The 18,405-nt window shown below is 42.8% G+C and overlaps 1 protein-coding gene, 1 long non-coding RNA gene, 3 other non-coding genes and 2 pseudogenes across 7 annotated transcripts in view; 6 read left to right on the forward strand and 1 right to left on the reverse strand.

Moving 5' to 3' along the window:
- ldhd (lactate dehydrogenase D) overlaps positions 1 to 18,405 on the forward strand; it is a 53,045-nt gene that overhangs the window by 24,121 nt on the left and 10,519 nt on the right. For both annotated transcript variants that reach the window (XR_014875138.1, XM_085166817.1), the window contains exons 3-6: positions 15,008 to 15,149; positions 15,291 to 15,432; positions 17,046 to 17,205; positions 17,287 to 17,486. Coding sequence is in view for 1 of the 2 variants with exons in the window: in XM_085166817.1 (XP_085022943.1) it covers positions 15,008 to 15,149; positions 15,291 to 15,432; positions 17,046 to 17,205; positions 17,287 to 17,486 (644 nt within the window). In the remaining variant the exon portion in view is untranslated. The remainder of the gene's footprint in view (positions 1 to 15,007; positions 15,150 to 15,290; positions 15,433 to 17,045; positions 17,206 to 17,286; positions 17,487 to 18,405) is intronic.
- On the reverse strand, positions 519 to 1,953 carry LOC146513527 (uncharacterized; annotated as a pseudogene). Its single transcript, XR_014875140.1, has 4 exons — positions 1,310 to 1,953; positions 1,156 to 1,227; positions 995 to 1,069; positions 519 to 873 (listed from the first exon to the last, which is right to left on the reverse strand). The product of XR_014875140.1 is annotated as an uncharacterized LOC146513527 (transcript).
- LOC146513528 (uncharacterized) lies at positions 2,045 to 5,934 on the forward strand. The gene is made up of 2 exons (XR_014875143.1): positions 2,045 to 2,155; positions 3,701 to 5,934. It is a non-coding gene; the product is annotated as an uncharacterized LOC146513528 (long non-coding RNA).
- Positions 7,794 to 14,206, forward strand: LOC146513529 (uncharacterized; annotated as a pseudogene).
- On the forward strand, positions 11,532 to 11,602 carry trnag-gcc (transfer RNA glycine (anticodon GCC)). Its single transcript has one exon. It is a non-coding gene; the product is annotated as a tRNA-Gly (tRNA).
- trnag-gcc (transfer RNA glycine (anticodon GCC)) lies at positions 13,200 to 13,270 on the forward strand. The gene has a single exon. It is a non-coding gene; the product is annotated as a tRNA-Gly (tRNA).
- On the forward strand, positions 13,900 to 13,970 carry trnag-gcc (transfer RNA glycine (anticodon GCC)). The gene has a single exon. It is a non-coding gene; the product is annotated as a tRNA-Gly (tRNA).

Raw genomic sequence — 18,405 nt, forward strand, 5'->3', positions numbered from 1 at the left:
CTACACCCTTTTTGGCTCCTACCTCAAAGCACACTGTGTGCTGTCGATCTTACGTGCTGCACAATAATGTTTAATATTTAGTATTTACTGTCATATTCCCATATATCATTGTGATGTTGTTTATTGTATTACTCTCGTTTTCTTCTGCTTGTTTTCTTTTTTCTTTCTCAACAGGTGATCCAGGTGATCGATATATGTATTTTTTTTTTTCTGCTTATTCTGTTGGTTTTTGTTTTTTGCCCTTCCCCCCGTCCCTCTTCTCAACTGTTTTTCTTTCCCTCTTTCTTTCTCCCTTTTCTTTCCCCCAGTCAAGTCTGTCCCGTATTCAGCAAGTGAAAATAAAATAAAGAATAAAAGGTGAATCAAATGGACCATTACGGCAAAGCTGGGATGGTCAATTTGGTAAAGAAAATCCGTTGGGCATCTTTCTTCGCCTTTAGACAATAATTCTGATGGCAAAAGAGCCAAACGGGACAGGCAAAAAAAAAAAAAAAAAAAAAAAAAAAAAAAAAAAAAGGAAAACGTGTCAGCAACTTCATAATTTACACTGTATGTGAGTGTTGCTGTTAGTAGGAACTCACCCACTCTTACTTGTCCTGTTTCTCATTGCAAAACAAATGTAATTTATTCATATGCAAGAGAAATGACAAACCAAATCATTTTAACCTCTTCTCATCGAAGCAGGAGGAGCGGTATAAGTCAGTGAACAACATGCATTCAGGTGTTAGTAACTACTGCTACTTAATTTGTTTTTAACACATTCATAGAGAATAAGAACACATACTCACCCTTTGTGGTTGGCATCAATTCATGATGGTAGGTATCAATTCGTAGTCCTTAGGACAGTTAGCATAATGCCAGCATACAACTATGCTATTAGACGAACATCGCCAGAACACACAAAAACAAGAACAAGACAATATATAAAAGTTCAAGTTCAGGCTCAGCTTTGGAGAGCAATTCATGTAAAACAATTGTACTCCAGTTCTGAAACCTTTCATTTGAAAACCTGTGTTTGCTCCTGAAGATCCTCTGGGTGTGGACCCTGCTGCTGCTGCTGGCACAGTGACTAGTTATGCAGAGACAGAGGCATATGAGATAGAAACAGACTTAGCCATTATCGCTTCTGACATTTAGTAATAACGCAGTACTTACAGCTCTGCATTTGTAGTTTTACAGGTGAGATGCTCAGCATTGCGTCCTCCAGGTCTTTATCCTCATCCATCCCTATGATGCAGGCAACAATTAGATAAATATATACTGAACTTATTTCACATCAACGTTATTAAATATTATTAAAACAATTTACCCAGGGGTTTAGTTGGAGGATTTTTGGAATCAGACGCAGACTGCTGCTTCTTCCGCAGGTACTGCTGCAACTTATGCATCCGTGTTCCATGACTGCAGCTCTTCCTCATGATAAAGTCTGCATAGCCGTCACCTCTGCCGTCCCAAATCTCCTTCCAGGTGCTCTTGGCTCGTGAGCCAAAGCCAACCAGCTGATCATCCTCAGGCTTCTGCAGCAACACTCACTCTGCTGGTCTCGTAGTCCAGAAGAGTCTTTCTCTGTAAAGCTGAGGGCATACTGTACAAATGAATGCAAGCTCTCCTTGCCATGCCTTTCTACCACAGAGGTCCCTGCAGCCTCTTCCTTCTGGAGATCTTTGATCAGGTACATGGTGTACCCGACATCATTCTCCAGAAGCCACCGGAAAGATTTCCCTTTATACTTTCCAAACTGCAGGATGTACTCTCCCTGCACTTCCTTCATGTCAGACATATCCCCTCCTCTCTGATAGACGACAGAGCATTCTGACGTACAACGTCCTCCCTCACAGGTGCAGACTTGTCCTGCAGTTCGGGGTCATTTTTAATCCGTCGAGCTTCTTTTGACGGCCCCTTGCAGAACACCACTGAGATTTCCCCTGGATATGGTGCAACTTTCTTGTGCATCTTGATATGCAGTGAAAAAATAAACAATTATATTAAACAAAATTGATTCCAAACAGAAACAAAGATATTTCAGGTTATAATCTTGCTGCACATTGTGGCTGGGTTTAACAGCAGGATGCAGGAGAACAATAAAGAGACAAAATCTGAATAAACATTTGCGATATAAGTGGTTTTTCTCCAGGCAATACAAACTGTTCTGTCTGTAAATAAAAGCCTTTCATGGTTGAATGCAAAATTTGTGCCAACTGCTTAGTAGTCATGGTACATAAGAACTGCAGGCAGATTATCGACATACCTATTTAAGATATCCTGTTTATTCTTACACTAGTGGGCATTGCTCATGTTAGTGAGATATCAAGACTGTCGTATAGATAAGATTACTGACCATTACAACATGAATGCAATACAAATTTTTTTAAAAAAATGCAGGTTACGTCATTTAGCATGTCATCTCATAACAAGCCATTTATCGATTATTTAATTATACCACATTATAGTAATGTCAGTGTCACAGCAGTCAGAAACCTACCAAGTTTATTTAACAGTAAAACACGTCAATGGAACACGCAATTTATTTAAGAAGCAGGTTCATTCATTTTTTACCCTGCCACTTTACAACAGCGGATAAACTTCCACCGTCTTTAACCGAGCGATGGATGCTTCGTAAATGCAATCGCAACACGCCTATTACCTGTAATATACACCTGTAAATGTATTCTGTTGGTTTACTCTTATTCCAAACAACGTTTCTTACCTTTGATCAATGAACGAGGATCGTTGAGATGTGTTGCGAGCGGTGCGTTACTCGTTTTGTCTCCCGAAATTTAAAAGTGGAGATTTTTAAAAATTGCCGCATCTCAAACTCGCAACAGCGCCAGAAGACCGTAGTGGCCAAAAATATATTACATCCGTAGTTGTTTAGCGCTACCATAGAATGAATGGGAAACGGTTTAGGGCTAAACAATCCCAAGCTCCCGCTGCGGGAGGCCCGGGTTTGATTCCCGGCCAATGCAACACCTGTTTTTCTTCCCTCTTTTTACCACACACACACACACACACACACACACACACACACACACACACAGTTAAGCCCATATGTCTGTGAAGGTTCTCAGTCATCCAGGTCATCGTAGTCAAAGGAGCTTGCAAAGAAAAGCGTCTGGACTTCTTTAAGTTACTTGAAGACGTTTCACCTCTCATCCGAGAAGATGAACTGAAGAAGCTTCTCGGATGAGAGGTGAAACGTCTTCAAGTAACTTAAAGAAGTCCAGACGCTTTTCTTTGCAAGCTCCTTTGACAGTTAAGCCCATAATTATTCATAGCCCTGGCAAATTCTGTCTTAAAGTTAATTTTATTCAACCCGCAAATTTATTTTTTGTTTTGACCGGATAGGACACAGGCAGACATTCACAACTAGAACAACTGTCTTATATACAATATCAATTTTCCTCCATCTTCTCTCTCTGCTGTTTAGTTTTCTCTCTTCATTTATGTTAGAAGTGATAGCAGAGCTGTACGTTTTAATTTTTTCAGAAATCTCTTAGTCAGAACATGCTATATCATGTTTAGGTGGAAACTAGCGAGCTAACTTCCTGCTAACTTCTAACTCAGTTGAATTTAATAAATTCTGTTTTCATGGATGCCTGGATGTTAAACTTAATTGTTACACTTGGTAAAGCAGCAACACTGATCATTTTATTAAAGATGAAAGAATTTAGACAGTTTTTAACTCTCAGTGATGCCGCAGTGATCGTTTGACTTTGGGACCCGAAGAAGACGGAGTTTTGGACCCAGATTATTCTTCGAGGCTCCTGACTATGATAGTCGTAATGCTCCTGGCAATCCATCAAGCGGTGTGGCTTCGTAGCTTACCAAAGTTGTACTAAAACATTTGACAGATTTCTGCGCGCCATGTACCGTATAAAATTGGTTCGAGGTCAGTAAGCACAACCAGAATTCATACATAAGGCACACTGTCGATTTTTGAGAAAATTAAAGGATTTTAAGTGTGCCTTAGTGTGTAAAATACGTTATACTGGGGGAAAAAAATAATAATTTTGCAATATATATCGTTACCGCACATGCTTCAGATTATACCGCGATATGGATTTTAGGCCATATCGCCCAGCCCTTGTCCATCGCTTCGCAAATGATATTGCAACACATCTGTTATCTTTAAAATACACCTGAACATTTATTCTGTTGGTGTATTTCAAACAACGTTTCTTACCTTTGATCAATGACCAAGGACCCGATGGTGCTCCTCGGGCTCGATCTCCTCCATGCCTGTTTCATGCCCTGGGGGACGGGGCTAATGCGCCCCACACCCCCTAACAGATCGTTACATGGAGAAACCTTTTGAATACAAGTGCGCTCATCCATACAGATGCGCACACGGGTGTTCACAGACAAACTACACCTTTCTTGGCTGCTACCTCAAAGCACATTGTGCGCTGTCAATCTTGCGTGCTGCACAATAACATTCAATATTTACTGTTATTTACACTTAGCTAGATTATTGCGATGGTGTTGTGTTTATTATGTTCCTCTCTTTTTTGCTTGTTTTCTCTCCCCCTCCCCTTTTTCTTCCTTTCTTTTAAGTCCCCTTTCTCACCGTCCCTCTTCCCCTGTTTTTCTTTCCATCCCTCTCTTTTGTTCTCCCTTTCCTATCCCTTAGTCATGTCTGTCCCATCTGTAACAACTGAAAATAAAAATAATAATCATAATAACAACAAAAGGTCAATCAAATGGACCAATATGGCAGAGCCGTGATGATCCACTTGGTAAAGTAAATCCGTTGGGCATCCTTCTTGGCCTTCAGACAATAATTCTGATGGCTAAAGAGCTAAACGGGACAGGCAAAAAAATAAAATAGAAAAATAATAGAATAAAAAGAACACGAACAAGGATCGCTGAGATCTGTTGCAAGTGGTGCATAATTTGTTTTGTCTCCTGAAATTTAAAAGAAAATGAAAAAAAAAGCCGTATCTCAAACTCGCAAGAGCACCAGAAGACCATAGTGGCCAAAAATATATTACATCTGTAGTGGTTTAGCACTACCATAGAAAATGAATGGAAAACTGTTTGGGGCCGTTTAGTTAAGCAATCCCAACCTCCCATGCTGGAGGCCTGGTTTTGATTCCCAGCCAGTGCAAGAGTGTTTACACCAGTATAACACCTGTGTTTTTAGTGGATGGCCGACGCTAGCACCATTGACCAACAATGGGCCTTCAGGTCTGTCATAATCATTAATATGCAAATTATCATGATCATTGATCAATGGCCATGAGTACTATTCACCAAGACTTGAACAATGGCTCCAGTCACAGCATTGTAAGATGGTGAACAATGTACTCTTAGGTTCAGACCCTTAAAAACATTCAGCAGTAGATCAAAAACAAGAAAACCATGAATCAACATGCTCTGCTTTAACTTTACCTGATGCTGCTGAAGTAGAGTTTTTATTAGAGACACAGAAACTCTGTTGTCATAGTTTGCTTTATGGGAGGCAGGATGAAGGAACCAAATGCAGAACTCAGAGACACTAGGGTGAACTAAAAGAGGCAGCTTTATTGCGCTGTAGCAGAAAACGCCATAAAATAAACTCGCAACAAACTAACGTGAAAACTGGAAACTAAAGCTAAACACTGGGAAGCTACAAAACTGGAAACAACCGACTAGGAACAAAGATAACAGTGAGCACTTGGGGACGAGAAAAAAAATACAAAAAACCAACAAAAAAAAAAAACCCACAGATGTGGACCCTGAGAGAGGCATGAACTGTGGGACAGGAAAAATAAGAACTAAAACCATTAATAACAATACTCAAGAAATATAAATTAAACACAAAACACTGGGTCACACCCAGGACCATGATATTGGCATAAAAAGTTTACATTTCTTCGGCATTGAACAGCAGAAATTAGGATCTCTTGTCAGAGGGGATTTCTTTCTGTTCTTGAAGTACAGAGAGAGAAAGAGCTGTGCAGGAAGTGCGATTTTATCGTGGTGGAAGCAAAACCGCAAAAGTAAGAGTGAATTAATGACGATATTTATCAAATGTGAAGCTTAGTTTGGATCTCCTTTTGCTGCTGGTTCAGTGAATTTTGGTTGGAGAGAGATAAAACCTGCAGCTCAGAATCTGTGAGATGTCAGCTTTCAGCCTCCAGTGTGTCTGCGTACGTGCCATCGGGTGAGAAGGCAAACATCTTATAGATTCTGATGCATCGGGTCCGCACTCTTGCTTTTACATCTTTGTGTGGAATCCATTTACCTGCTCTCGTTTGCCGTTTTACCCGTTTAGTGGTTGTTGAAATAGTTTTGTGAGCTTTAACTTGGCATTTTTGGCAAAACACGCATGTAAAAATTGATCCAGGATTTAATGAATCAATATCGCTTTATTAAAATTAAGAGATTTAAAATCAGAAAATCAATAATTAAACCCACCCCTATGAAACAGGTTGTACAGTCAGACAGAAACATGACTGCTTGACTTTTAATATAAATAAAACAGAAAGGCTATAAAGACAAACTGTGAGACCCCTCTAGAGAAAACATGGTTGAAATAATATATAAGATTTAAAGCCAGCACTCACAACTTGTTTAAATCAACTTTTTCAAAACACTGTATGCTTACCATCAGGTAAGCAGATCCCAGACTGTATCCCTGGTGAAAATCTATCGTGGGATGCCTGGAAAACGACTCCTGCTATTGTTGCTAGGGCCTTAAACCCACTACAATAGCAACATTATTGTGAAACTTGACCTGTTGCACTGCCTGAGGCGATTTGTGGGAGTTCACCTCTGAGCATGATCCATTGATCAGCACTTTCTGCCAGCTTCTCTCTGCTGCATTCTCAGTGGTTGATCAGGCGGACCTGAAGAGGCTCCAGGATGCTTATAAGTTCTGTGGCATCCATCCTGCTAATCTCACAAAGCAACACATACGGGAGCACTGCAGGATCCAGATACCACAACCCACTGAGCTGCTGAACAGAGTGGAAAAGATCCTGAACCATTTTCACCTGGCCACCAACAACGTCCCAATCTTCAAGCCAACCATGCTGAAGGCGTGGCGTGTTCAGAGAGTCCACATTCTGCGTGGCTGCCTCAGTGACCTTGAGCTCTCAGAGGGTGTAATGTTTAGGTACGGTGGGACTCTTCAGCTTAACCATGTGCCTGGTGAAGGTGCCAAGGTCCCCATCTGGATTCCCTTCCGAGGCACTTCACAGCAGGAGGGTTATCATTTCCACCAGGCCCAGTGGATCACCGGGACTCACGTATCCACTGAACTATTCCAGGCCATGAGGTGGCACGATGGAACTACCAAAGACTGGTGGACCGTAAGCAGCCAGGTGTCATTCTCCCTTCTGTTTTTGATCCAGCTCTAGTGGTGGAGTTGAATGCAGCCTCCAGGAGAGTGACCGGTCAGGAGAAGTACCCTGCACTTCACCTCTCTGACAGACACTGGAGAGCGATTTGAACTTGAATACAGAGAGCCAGGCTGCTGTCCAGTCCCTTTAAACTGGGACAAACACAAAACCCAGATGGTGAACTGGGTGCCCTTCAGGCCCCATCCTCTGTACAAAAATCTGTCTCTTCCCAACTTAAGGTTCCAGCAGTGGGACCCTTCTCCAGCTAGCCGTGGCATTACATGTACCAGCACCACCTGTGACCCCACCCATTTTCTGCTAATGCACTTTTAAAGCAGGAGATACCATCAGAAGACATCCAGCAACCTACAGTCATGTGAAAGTTAACATTAGTATTGTCAAACAATTTGGCATTATTATTATTACTACTACTACATGATATGAGCAACCACTGAACTATTACTATTGTTTCCCCAGAAAGCTCTACCTTTGTCGATGTAGTCCTCGCCATCGAGTGCTCGCACTGGACCCATAAAGACAGGTGGACTGATTGTGCTGGACTACACACGACCCATGAAAGAGGCAATAGATGACTTGCTGCAAAAGCACCACGGGAAGAAAGACCTTGTGGATCAAGATTATGCAAACATGGTCCATCGTTCTGCTACAGATCCCAACAGCTTGCTGCACCGCACATCCAAGCTGCACATATCCCATTATGTGAAACACTTGGCTAAGCTTCTAAACACTTCTTTGAACACAAGCCAAGAAAACCTTCTGCAGACTCAGCAACTGTGGCACTCTTTAACAGAAGGGAGTGAGACAACCAGTGTTCCTGTGGTCACCATGGAGCCAGCTTACTTAAACCCACCTCCTCCTGCCCCGTCTACACCTCTGACACAAGACTCAATAGAGAAGATGGTGGAAGGCATCTTAGAGAATCAACAGCAGGAGCTACCTGAGGAAGGAAGGCAGAAAGATTTGTCTTGCCTGTGGACAGCCCAAGTCTCAATATGAGACAGATGGATCCACCGTCCATTATTTTTACCAGAGAGGGCCTGTGCGCTATTCCTATTGTTCCAACAAGGTGCATCAAAGTTATGCTGCTGAGGGAATCAGTAACCCTAAAATGCCCTTTGAAGAATTTGTTCAGACAGAATTTTTCCAGAGGGAACCAGAAGCTACCAAGAAGAGGGTAGAGGGAAGGATGGAGGAAAAGCCCAGAATCCCAACAAGCAGGCTACCTCTGCAGATTCAGCCACAGGGACCTGAAACAGGGACCAAATAGCCCACACATACGGGCTTCCCTGGAGTGGCAGGAAAACTATATCTGCTGCCCTTTGAAAGTGTACTCTATACAGAGACAAAGGCATGGACAAGGAAATGACCTGGAAGGAGTTTCAGGAGTCTGCTTTCTACGAGGCAGAGAGACTTAGATGGAAGAAAAACAAAAGCTTACAAAGTTACATAATAATGTAAATAACCTAATAATGATCCTTATTGCTGTTTTAGAGAAGCGGTGCTTCAAAGGATAGTTGCAGATTTCTGTCAGAATCTGCAGATTATACAGAACAAATAAAATGTTCACGTTTCTCCAACGTTGTCTTCCCAACAGTTTCACTGACATCTACACGGGATGGCCAGGAAGCGTTCGCGATGTCTTCTTGGCCGCTTCTCCGGCGCTGATAATTGGCGTCTGTCTTGTGTCAGTGACGTAAAAGACTGATTTAATGCGACTTGACCGTTCACACAGCAGTTGCTTTCTAAAACATCAGATATGTATCAGATTCAGTACCACATACGAAAGTGACCCAGATCGGATTTGTGCCGTTCACACTGTTACACCATGATCGGATATGGGTCGCAAAGGGTCACACCTGCAGTGTGAACGTAGCCTTTCTCACCCAGACAGTCTGTGGCATGGAGGTATGCCAGGTGAGCTCATACTTGTGGTGCGTGAGTTCGTCGATTCGGTTAGCCATGTTTGCTGGAGATTTGTCAGTCCACCTCAGCTCATCCGTAAAGACTTGCAGATGGCCTTTTTGGATGTCAGAAAAGTTCGGTAAACCTTTTGGGCAGTTTCTCCAGCTATCGTGGATTGTCAGCACACCAGTTCTTGTCAGTCATGATGATAGGATGCAATACTGACCAGTGGTGCCAACAATTACTAATGGCCTGCCCACACCAGCAGAGACCACTTGTAGACGAAAGCAACCGTGGAGTCACGGCAAGATGTATTTGTTTCTTAACCTGACAATGATAACACACTCGGGTTTCCATATAAAGAAGGGGTGGAGCTGGAAGAAATTTGGAGATGGTAGGTCAGCCGCTCAGGTTGTGGAGGGAGACGCCGGAGTGAAGTGGCGTTCCCTTGGAGTTACGCACTGGTTGAGACCCAGGCTACAGTCCAAGATCCTGAAGCTCAGTCTTCATCTACAGCTTCTGGTGTGAAGAGAAAGTCCAGCTGAAGTCATGCTTATAACCAGCCACAGCTGGCTGAACTGAAGGAGCTAAAATTTAAACAAATATTTGAAAAGCAGTGTTACTCTTACATTGTTTCTCTTAGAATACATTAAAAAATTTTAAAAAAGCAGCATTACAGCAGCATGTGCTAAAAATCGAGGAACTTTTCACGTGCTGTACACGCTCACCTTCTGTCCGCAAAGTGCTCACTTTTGAAAACAGCAGTGAAGATGTGCAAGCAGCGTCTGTACTGGGTCCTGAAAAAAAATGAATGCAGTCTCTCTGTAATTAATTTGTGCAAATTCTGAGCGAGATGAAAAGATGAGAAAATGTAAAAGTGATTTTGAATAATTAATGATCTATGCATTAAGCAGATGTTTAATTGAACATCAACCATAAATGAAAATGGAGAGAGACCGGGATTTGACTCAGGCCTGATTGAGCATGCATCATGACAGGTTCATTCATCATTTTCATCATGCCATTTTACCTCAGCTGATTAAATCTAACCGCCTTTACCCAAGCGATAGAAGCTTCCTTAAACAAATCAAGTAAATGAAATCACAGTGGACACTTCTGTTACCTTTAAGATACACCTGAAAAATTAATCTGTTGGTTTACTCTCATTACAAACAACGTTTCTTACTTTTGATGAATGAACAAGGATTGCTGAGATCTGTTTCAGGTGGTACATAAGTTGTCTTGTTTCCTGAAATTTAAAAGTGCCGCATCTCAAACTCACAACAGCACAAGAAGGATCATGATGGTTAAAAATATGACACCTGAAGTTTAGCACTACCGTAGAGAATGAAAAGGAAACTGTTTAGGCCTGTTGAGCTAAACAATCCCAAACTCCCACGCAGGAGGCCTGGGTTTTATTCCCAGCCACTGCAAAAGTTCCTAGCGTGCAATAAGCAACCAATACTTTTTTAACTTCAACCCAGTAACCCCTAGTACGCTGGGACTCATCTTAATGGTCGTGCATCATAACAGTTTCCTGATTCTTTTCAAAAGATTCACTTTTTATATTTCTTTATCTTTCTGAGAAATCCTTTCATGTCCTTATTGATACAGCCCATATCAAAGTACATTTGGTGTGAATTAAAAACCGTAGACTAAAGCAACGTCATGTTGTAAAAGATAATTGCAGTGCTGTAAAGATAATGCTCTAACAAAATGTTTTATCTTATAACCATAATCAGTCAGTCAAGTTTAATGATACCAAACTGTACCATGAGGGATGTGACATTCAGGAACTTGGAAATTCTATTGTGACAACAAACGTTAGATCTGTTTAGTTAATTTATTTTATTTATTAGACTTTCTCTCTAGGTTCTCTTCAGTTTTTCGGTTCACCTGTGTCCAGTCAGCTAATCATTTACCTCCGTTAATGAACACCTTCAAAAGCTTAGAGCTTCCAGATTCTCTGAGTAGTTGAGCATACCAGTATAAATCGTAGGGACACCTCAGTTTTGTTCTGTACCCAACTGAAGTAGGATCCAAGGAAGAAATGGAGTATGACGTTTGCCATTTAAGATTCATCAGGCATTGGTACAGTAGTGAGCACTTTTTGAAAGGTGTTCATTGTCTTGTGACTGACTGTGTTGTTAGCCAATTTCAGTTTCACATTCAGATCCACCCTTGCTCTTCACATAGTTCCCAACACTGAGAAAACCCTAAACAACAATGTTCTACTGGACTGTGGGCCGTCCTCTGTTTTCTGTGCAAAAGTTACTGCAGCAAGCATTGGTGGTTCAGTGGTAGAATTCTCGCCTGCCACGCGGGAGGCCCGGGTTCGATTCCCGGCCAATGCAGTGCTTACTTTTCTTCCCTCTATATTTTTTTTTTAAATCTGAATCTATAAAATGCACACCTTTAAAACTGCTTCTCTCTTAGACAGAAATCAAATATTGGCAGATGTTGTGCTGCCTAGGGGTTAAAATGAAGTGTAAACCTATTGTGACATTACCCTAAAAAGGTCCAGGGGATGACAGGGAAGTAACAAAAAGGAGACAGGGAGGCAAATGGTTAAATTAAACTGAAAGAGAGGCAAGACACTATCACCTTTTAGAGAAGGAAAACAACAAAAACGTTGGTCAATAAACTGAACAGCGAGTCAAAAAAAAAAAAAAAAAAAAAAAAAAAGGGTTAATCACCAAAACAGTCCTCCCCGCAGAGCAGGGGAAACCAGTCACCATACGCACAGCTCACTAGCCACAAAAACCAACGAGGCTCTCTGGCACCCGCTGCATATGCAAAACCACAAGCATTTTGGAGGACCCCACGCACCCCTAACATACAATCTTCAACCTTCTGGCAAGAGGTACCGGAGCAGCTGGGCCCTCACTGCCAGACAGCAAAACGGTTTCTTCCCCCATGCCTTCAGACTCCTAAACAGATCAGTGACTGGACTGACACACACACACACACACACACACACGTCAAGTCGCTTTTATCACAACCCACTGTCGTTGTTGCACTTTTCTATTGCACTGTCTTGTGTCGGCATTATTCTATTCTGTCTGGTGTTGTGCTGTTTTGTTGTTTGCAAACTTACACTTTATGTAGTCCTTTGTTGATAGCCTGTTATATGTAGCACCATGGTTTTGGAGGACCGATGTCTCATTTCACTGTGTACTGCACGACTGCTCATGGTTAAAATGACAATAAACTAGAGCTCGCCTTAAGTACACTTAATTGCTAATTAGAGTCAGCTTAGGTGGCACCTAAGGCAGGAGAGAGGGCAGGACACACCCACACAAGGTTAGTTGGACAGGAGCCCCTGCAAGGGCCATAACACTATATTCTTATGTGAATAACTGGCCTGAGGGGCCACTGTCTGTCTTCTGTGCAAAAGTTCCTGCAGCTATTCCCCATTGAAGTAGGATCCAAGTAATTTAACTTACATCGAGAAACTCCAAGTAGGCTGGGTACACTGAGCTGTGGCTTGTCGCACAAATAATATGACCCATTGGGAAAACCCTAATGTACAGGCAGTGAACCAGGTGGAAACAATTATACACACCGCTGCCTGTCGTCCCTTTTATTAGGGTAACTCTGGAGAGAAATAAAGTCCAGCTACTCTCCACGAAATTAGTTCTAGAGCCCAAGCTGGGGGATTCAGTAACTTGGAAATTGTATTGTGACGACAAACACTGAATCTGTTTAGTTAATTGATTTTGTGTAGTAGACTTTGTTATTGTGCTTTCTATCGAGCTTCCCTTAAGTTTTTTGGTTCACCTGTGTCCAATCAGCGAATCATTTACCTCAGTTAATGTACACCTTGAAAAGCGTTGTCGTCAGCTGATTTCAGTTTCACAGTCAGATCCACCCTTACTCTTCACACACAGGGCTGACAACAATGCTAAATGTGCTACTGGCCGGTGGGGCAGTCCCAAGTTGTAGCAGCAAGCATTGGTGGTTCAGTGGTAGAATTCTCGCCTGCCACGCGGGAGGCCCGGGTTCGATTCCCGGCCAATGCAGGGCTTATTTTTCCTGTATATATGTGTAAATCTGTTGTAGAACGCACAACTCTAAAACTGCTTCTCTGTTAGCCAAAAAACAAACATTGACAGATGTTGTGTCCCTAGTGTTAAAATCAAGTGTTTCAAGAAAGAAGACCTTAATCTATATACTTACATGTGCAACTGGCCAGAGGGGCCACTGTCTATTTTCCCTGCAGAAGTTCCTACAGTAAGCAAATAACGGTGAGTGATAGAACAAATATACTTGATGTGGAAGTTTTTCCATGTACGATGGCAAAAATGGCTTTATTGTAACCATGGGGTATAACAGGACCCAGTGAAAACCTTAAAGCAGTCACCTGGGTAGATGCAATTATACCCACCACTGCCCAGCGTCTCTTACCTAGGGTAACTCTGGAGAGAAATAGAGTCCAGCCCCTCTCCAGGAAACTAGTTTTAGAGCCTGAGCTGTGCATCAGGGTGAACCCAACTATATTTAGTCAGTGTCTCCCAGCTCAGGCGGCTTCCCCACCAGAGAAGTGACAGGACTTTTGTCTTAGGCCACCATCCAATTCACAAAGCACCAAACTCCTGCCTGCACCTCCTGTGTGTTGCAGCTGTCTTCTGTGCAAAAGTTGCTGCAACAAGCATTGGTGGTTCAGTGGTAGAATTCTTGCCTGCCACGCGGGAGGCCCGGGTTCGATTCCCGGCCAATGCAACTCTAGTTTTTCTCCTGCTTTGTGTTATATTATATAAAGCATGTATTACCCAATAATCTGGAGAGGCTAAGTTGTCGAGGCCCCTCTCTCTGAGCTAAGGCCAACACGCCGGTTGTGTCTGATGACGATTTTGACCACACATCCTGTGTCGCGCGACACAATCTTTGTGGCGTGTCAGTTGGTCATGCAACTTTTGCAACTGTTTAAAAACTTGAGCTTGTGGAAAGAACTTTGCTTTGGCTTCTGGTTTCGTCTCTTTCCCCTCCTTATCAGCACACATGACACAATATTGTCTGAGTAGCGACCCCTTTGGTTTGGTAGAATACTGCAGCGCCTTAGTGGCAGGTATAAATGGCTGCATCTGTGTGATGACGGCATGGCAGCGAGCAAAGCGACCACTGCAGCTAAATGCTGCCTCAGCACATTTGCGAAGGTGCGAGGAGTGAGAGACAGCCCAAACAGCAGTACCAGGTATTCTTAGGCAAATGCAAACCTCAGAAACTGCCTGTGGGGTGGTTGCCACATGGAAGTAAGTATTTGTCAGATTAGCGTTAGCATGCTGAACGTGTACATCCGCAGGTATTTATTCAAAACTCACAAGACGAGAATAGGACGAAGCTCTCCCGCTGTCTTCGGAGCAAAGAAAAAATTACTGTCTCTAAAGCGGGGACCACTCATACTGCTTTTTGTTTTACAACAGTCTTGATTTCCTCCCTCAGTATCACTGCTACAGCGTTGCTCACAGCCAAGCGGCGTGACCCGGAACTGCACCCGATGACCTGAAGCTGTTTACTGATTATAGCACGAGAACATGTAGATTCATACACCTTTATTGGAGAACAACAACGAAACACCTGATGTGGTAGCCTGAACATCTAACACACTCTTACAGGGAGACACAACCTGACACAGCAAAAACGGGTGTGGTGAGCTGTGGTTTCTGGCTCAGCTGCTGGGAGCAGTGGGAAGAATGGGTGTGGTTCTTTGGAGAAGTAGAAAAAACGGAATGTGACAGCATTGCATTATTTCTGCGCAGATGCCGTCCTCCAGATGTGGTGGTGTTTCCACGTTGTGTGGAGGAGGTCAGTGCCTTGGCAAAGGTCTGCCACAAGCACCGCCTTCCCATCATCCCTTTTGGCACTGGGACTGGCTTGGAGGGAGGGGTTGGAGCTGTGAAGGTGAGATATTTATGTGGTCATACTTTCTCCCACTTAGAACAGTTAACATCTTTAGTCACAACAATAACCAGCAGGATGTCGTCTTGGTGATAACTGTCGTAAGTCTTATTTCCTGTGTTTGTTTGTGTCATCATCCTTCAGGGGGGAGTGTGCTTCAGCTTAAGGAACATGGAACAGGTTCTGGATCTCCACCCAGAGGACTTTGATGTGACGGTGGAGCCTGGTGTGACTCGGAAGGCTCTCAATGCATACCTGCGAGACACAGGCCTCTGGTTTCCTGTTGGTCAGTCAGGATGTTCACAGGGATTCACAGAGAAGCATTAAGTCAACACTTTTGACATGAGTGTTCAGTTTAGGGGCGGCAGTCGGGGTCTTTGTGACCGTCATAGCGGCAATAACCAAGAGAACAGCTGCTAGTTATCTTGGCCTGTCAGTACAAGTTGTGACAAAAGATGAAAGAAAAACTACTGCACAGAATTAGTGATGTTGTATGATGTTGATGCTGATTTGTTAAAAAATATATTGATATTCAGTGTTGGGGAGTAACGGAATACATGTACCGCCGTTACGTATTTAAAATACAAAATATGAGTAACTGTATTCCGTTACAGTTACCGTTTAAAAAGGTGGTATTTAGAATACAGTTACTTTGTTGAAATAAATGGATTACACGGCGGTACTTCCCTGTTTCATATTGTGGCGGGTCAGGACTGTTTGGGTTTTGTTTGACAGCTACGTTCTGTTGTTCCAGGCAGCAGCGTTACGGTTGCCATGGTTACAGGGTGACGCTCTCTCTCTGCGTGTTTCCTGGGTGAGAGAGGCCTTTTTGTTGTTGTCGTGCTAAGCTAACAGGCAGAATGCTACAGGTATAGCTCTAAAGAATGTAGCATCATGGGCAGTGTAGTCCGTGCTGCAGGGAGAATGGACTGCCATACACGTTATGTGTCTGTGAGCGAGGGAGGGAGAAAAAGGAAAAGTATGAGCTGTCATCGAGCAAAAACGGGAGCTGGAAGCATGTAAATATAATAATAACCACTGCAGCCAAGAAGAGAGCCTGACGAGCCCAGTTGTAAGTAAGCTATTAAGCCTCGACTGTACACCGTGTTCGTGTCCAAAAACAATAAGTTTCGTTGGAGCAGCCTTTCAACGCCTCTCTCCGTCTCTGCTAGCAAAGTTGACCCAGACAACAAAGTAAAGCTAGTTTTCGGCTACGAGCCCGACACAGAACCCACCGTATTAGCCAGAGGTCCCTTTACTACGGTTCGGAGCCGCGGACCTTCAGTAACAGTAATAAATCACAGCAATAGTACATTCATGTAGTTGTAAACGGCATGATAATATATTAAGTAATCCAAAGTATTCAGAATACGTTACTCTCATTGAGTAATGTAACAGAATACGTTACAGAATACATTTTGGGACATGTATTCTGTAATCTGTAATGGAATACATTTTCAAAGTAACCTTCCCAACACTGTTGATATTATATAATATAATAATATAATGTGATGATAAAACCCCCAACTATGATGGTAGTGTTAAAAGGAATGATGAAGAATACCTAAATAATACTTCAATGCAGGATGTTTTTAGGGTTTTTTCACATGCACAGGAATCTTTGCTTCTCTGTAAACAAGTACAAGAGAGTAGGTAGCAGCCAGGTACTGCTAATCAAGTGCACTTGATTAACTGATCACCAGCAACTGTGAGCATGTGCTACAGGCCTCAGTTAGCATGTTAAAATATTAAAGTTCATGTCAGCTGCCCTCTTATTCACAAGTGGTCACTGCGGTTGTCCCAAGTTGTAAATATCTGAGTTATACAAAGTTACTGTCAGATTACAGATGTGTCCTTTTTTAATAATTGACCCAACCCTGGTTATGTGCTTTGTCTCAGATCCTGGAGCTGATGCATCTCTGTGTGGTATGGCTGCCACCAGTGCATCAGGTACTAATGCAGTGCGTTATGGGACTATGAGGGAAAATGTTATAAACCTGGAGGTAGTGTTGGCTGATGGGAGCATCGTACACACTGCCGGGAAGGGCCGCCGTCCCAGGTACTCACCAGCCAAATGTGATGTATCGTTATGATCTTGAAAGCCTCTTACCTTTGCTTCTGTCTTGGTTTCTCTCCTCAGGAAGACGTCAGCTGGCTATAACTTGACAAACCTGTTTGTAGGCTCAGAGGGGACCCTGGGGATCATCACTAAGACCACATTACGCCTCTATGGCATCCCAGAGGCCATGGTGTCAGCCGTCTGCTCATTTCCTTCCGTCCAGGCCGCTGTAGACAGCACAGTGCAGACGCTACAAGCTGGAGTATCCATCGCTCGCATCGGTGAGCAGGAAACTTGGAAATAATGCAAAATAACGGCACGCTGTGATGCAGAGGGCTCAATGTTCAGGGATAATTCTGGATTATTTTGAACTGTTAAATACGTATTTGCATAATGATGTTAGCAAAATGCGCTCAAAAACAAACATTTCAAACATTGCCAAAGTTTTACAGAGTAAGGTCTGTGTATCAAACATTGAGGGTCCAGTACTCTAATGTAGAAAGTTCGAAAAACTGATCACTTAAATATTCCTTATTTATGTGTTTCTCTCAATTCTATTATTCCCATCATTATCGTCACTGTAAACTCATTGTTTCCTCTCTTAGCCTCAGTCGTGGAGAAAACAGACACGTAAAGATTTATAGACATAATGAGGAAGAGACAAAACTTTATTGCTCTTTTCAGAAACGCAATTTTTGCAGTGGTAGTGGTAAAACGGTCTCTGAGTCTGACCTCATTAGCTGTTTCTGGGTCCAAACTCTGCTTCAGGTCCCAAAGTCAAACAAACACTGCTGCGTCACTGAGAGTTACAAACTTTAATAAAATGATCAGTGTGTAACAATTAGGTTTAACATCCAGGCATCCATGAAAACAGGATTGAATGGAGTTTAAAGTGAGCAGGAAGTTAGCTCACTAGTTTCCATCTAGGGCTGCCACGATTAGTCGACTATCAAAATCGTCGACGACTGATTTAATAGTCGACGCGTCGTTTGAAGCTTTGTAAGATCACAAAAGACGCAGGAATAAGTAGTAGGATTTAAGAGTGTAATAACGGACTGAAACAGAAGATGGCAGCACTGCATGTACAAGGATGCCAGCTGCCGTTAAACCCTGAAGAAGAAGAAGCTGTGTCCCAGAATTCATAGCGCAGCCCAGCTCAGTTTCCAACAATGGCGGCAGCTAGTTAGTTTTAATATTACT

Source organism: Neolamprologus multifasciatus, chromosome 7, assembly GCF_963576455.1.
Source record: "Neolamprologus multifasciatus chromosome 7, fNeoMul1.2, whole genome shotgun sequence".
Lineage (NCBI taxonomy): Eukaryota > Metazoa > Chordata > Actinopteri > Cichliformes > Cichlidae > Neolamprologus > Neolamprologus multifasciatus.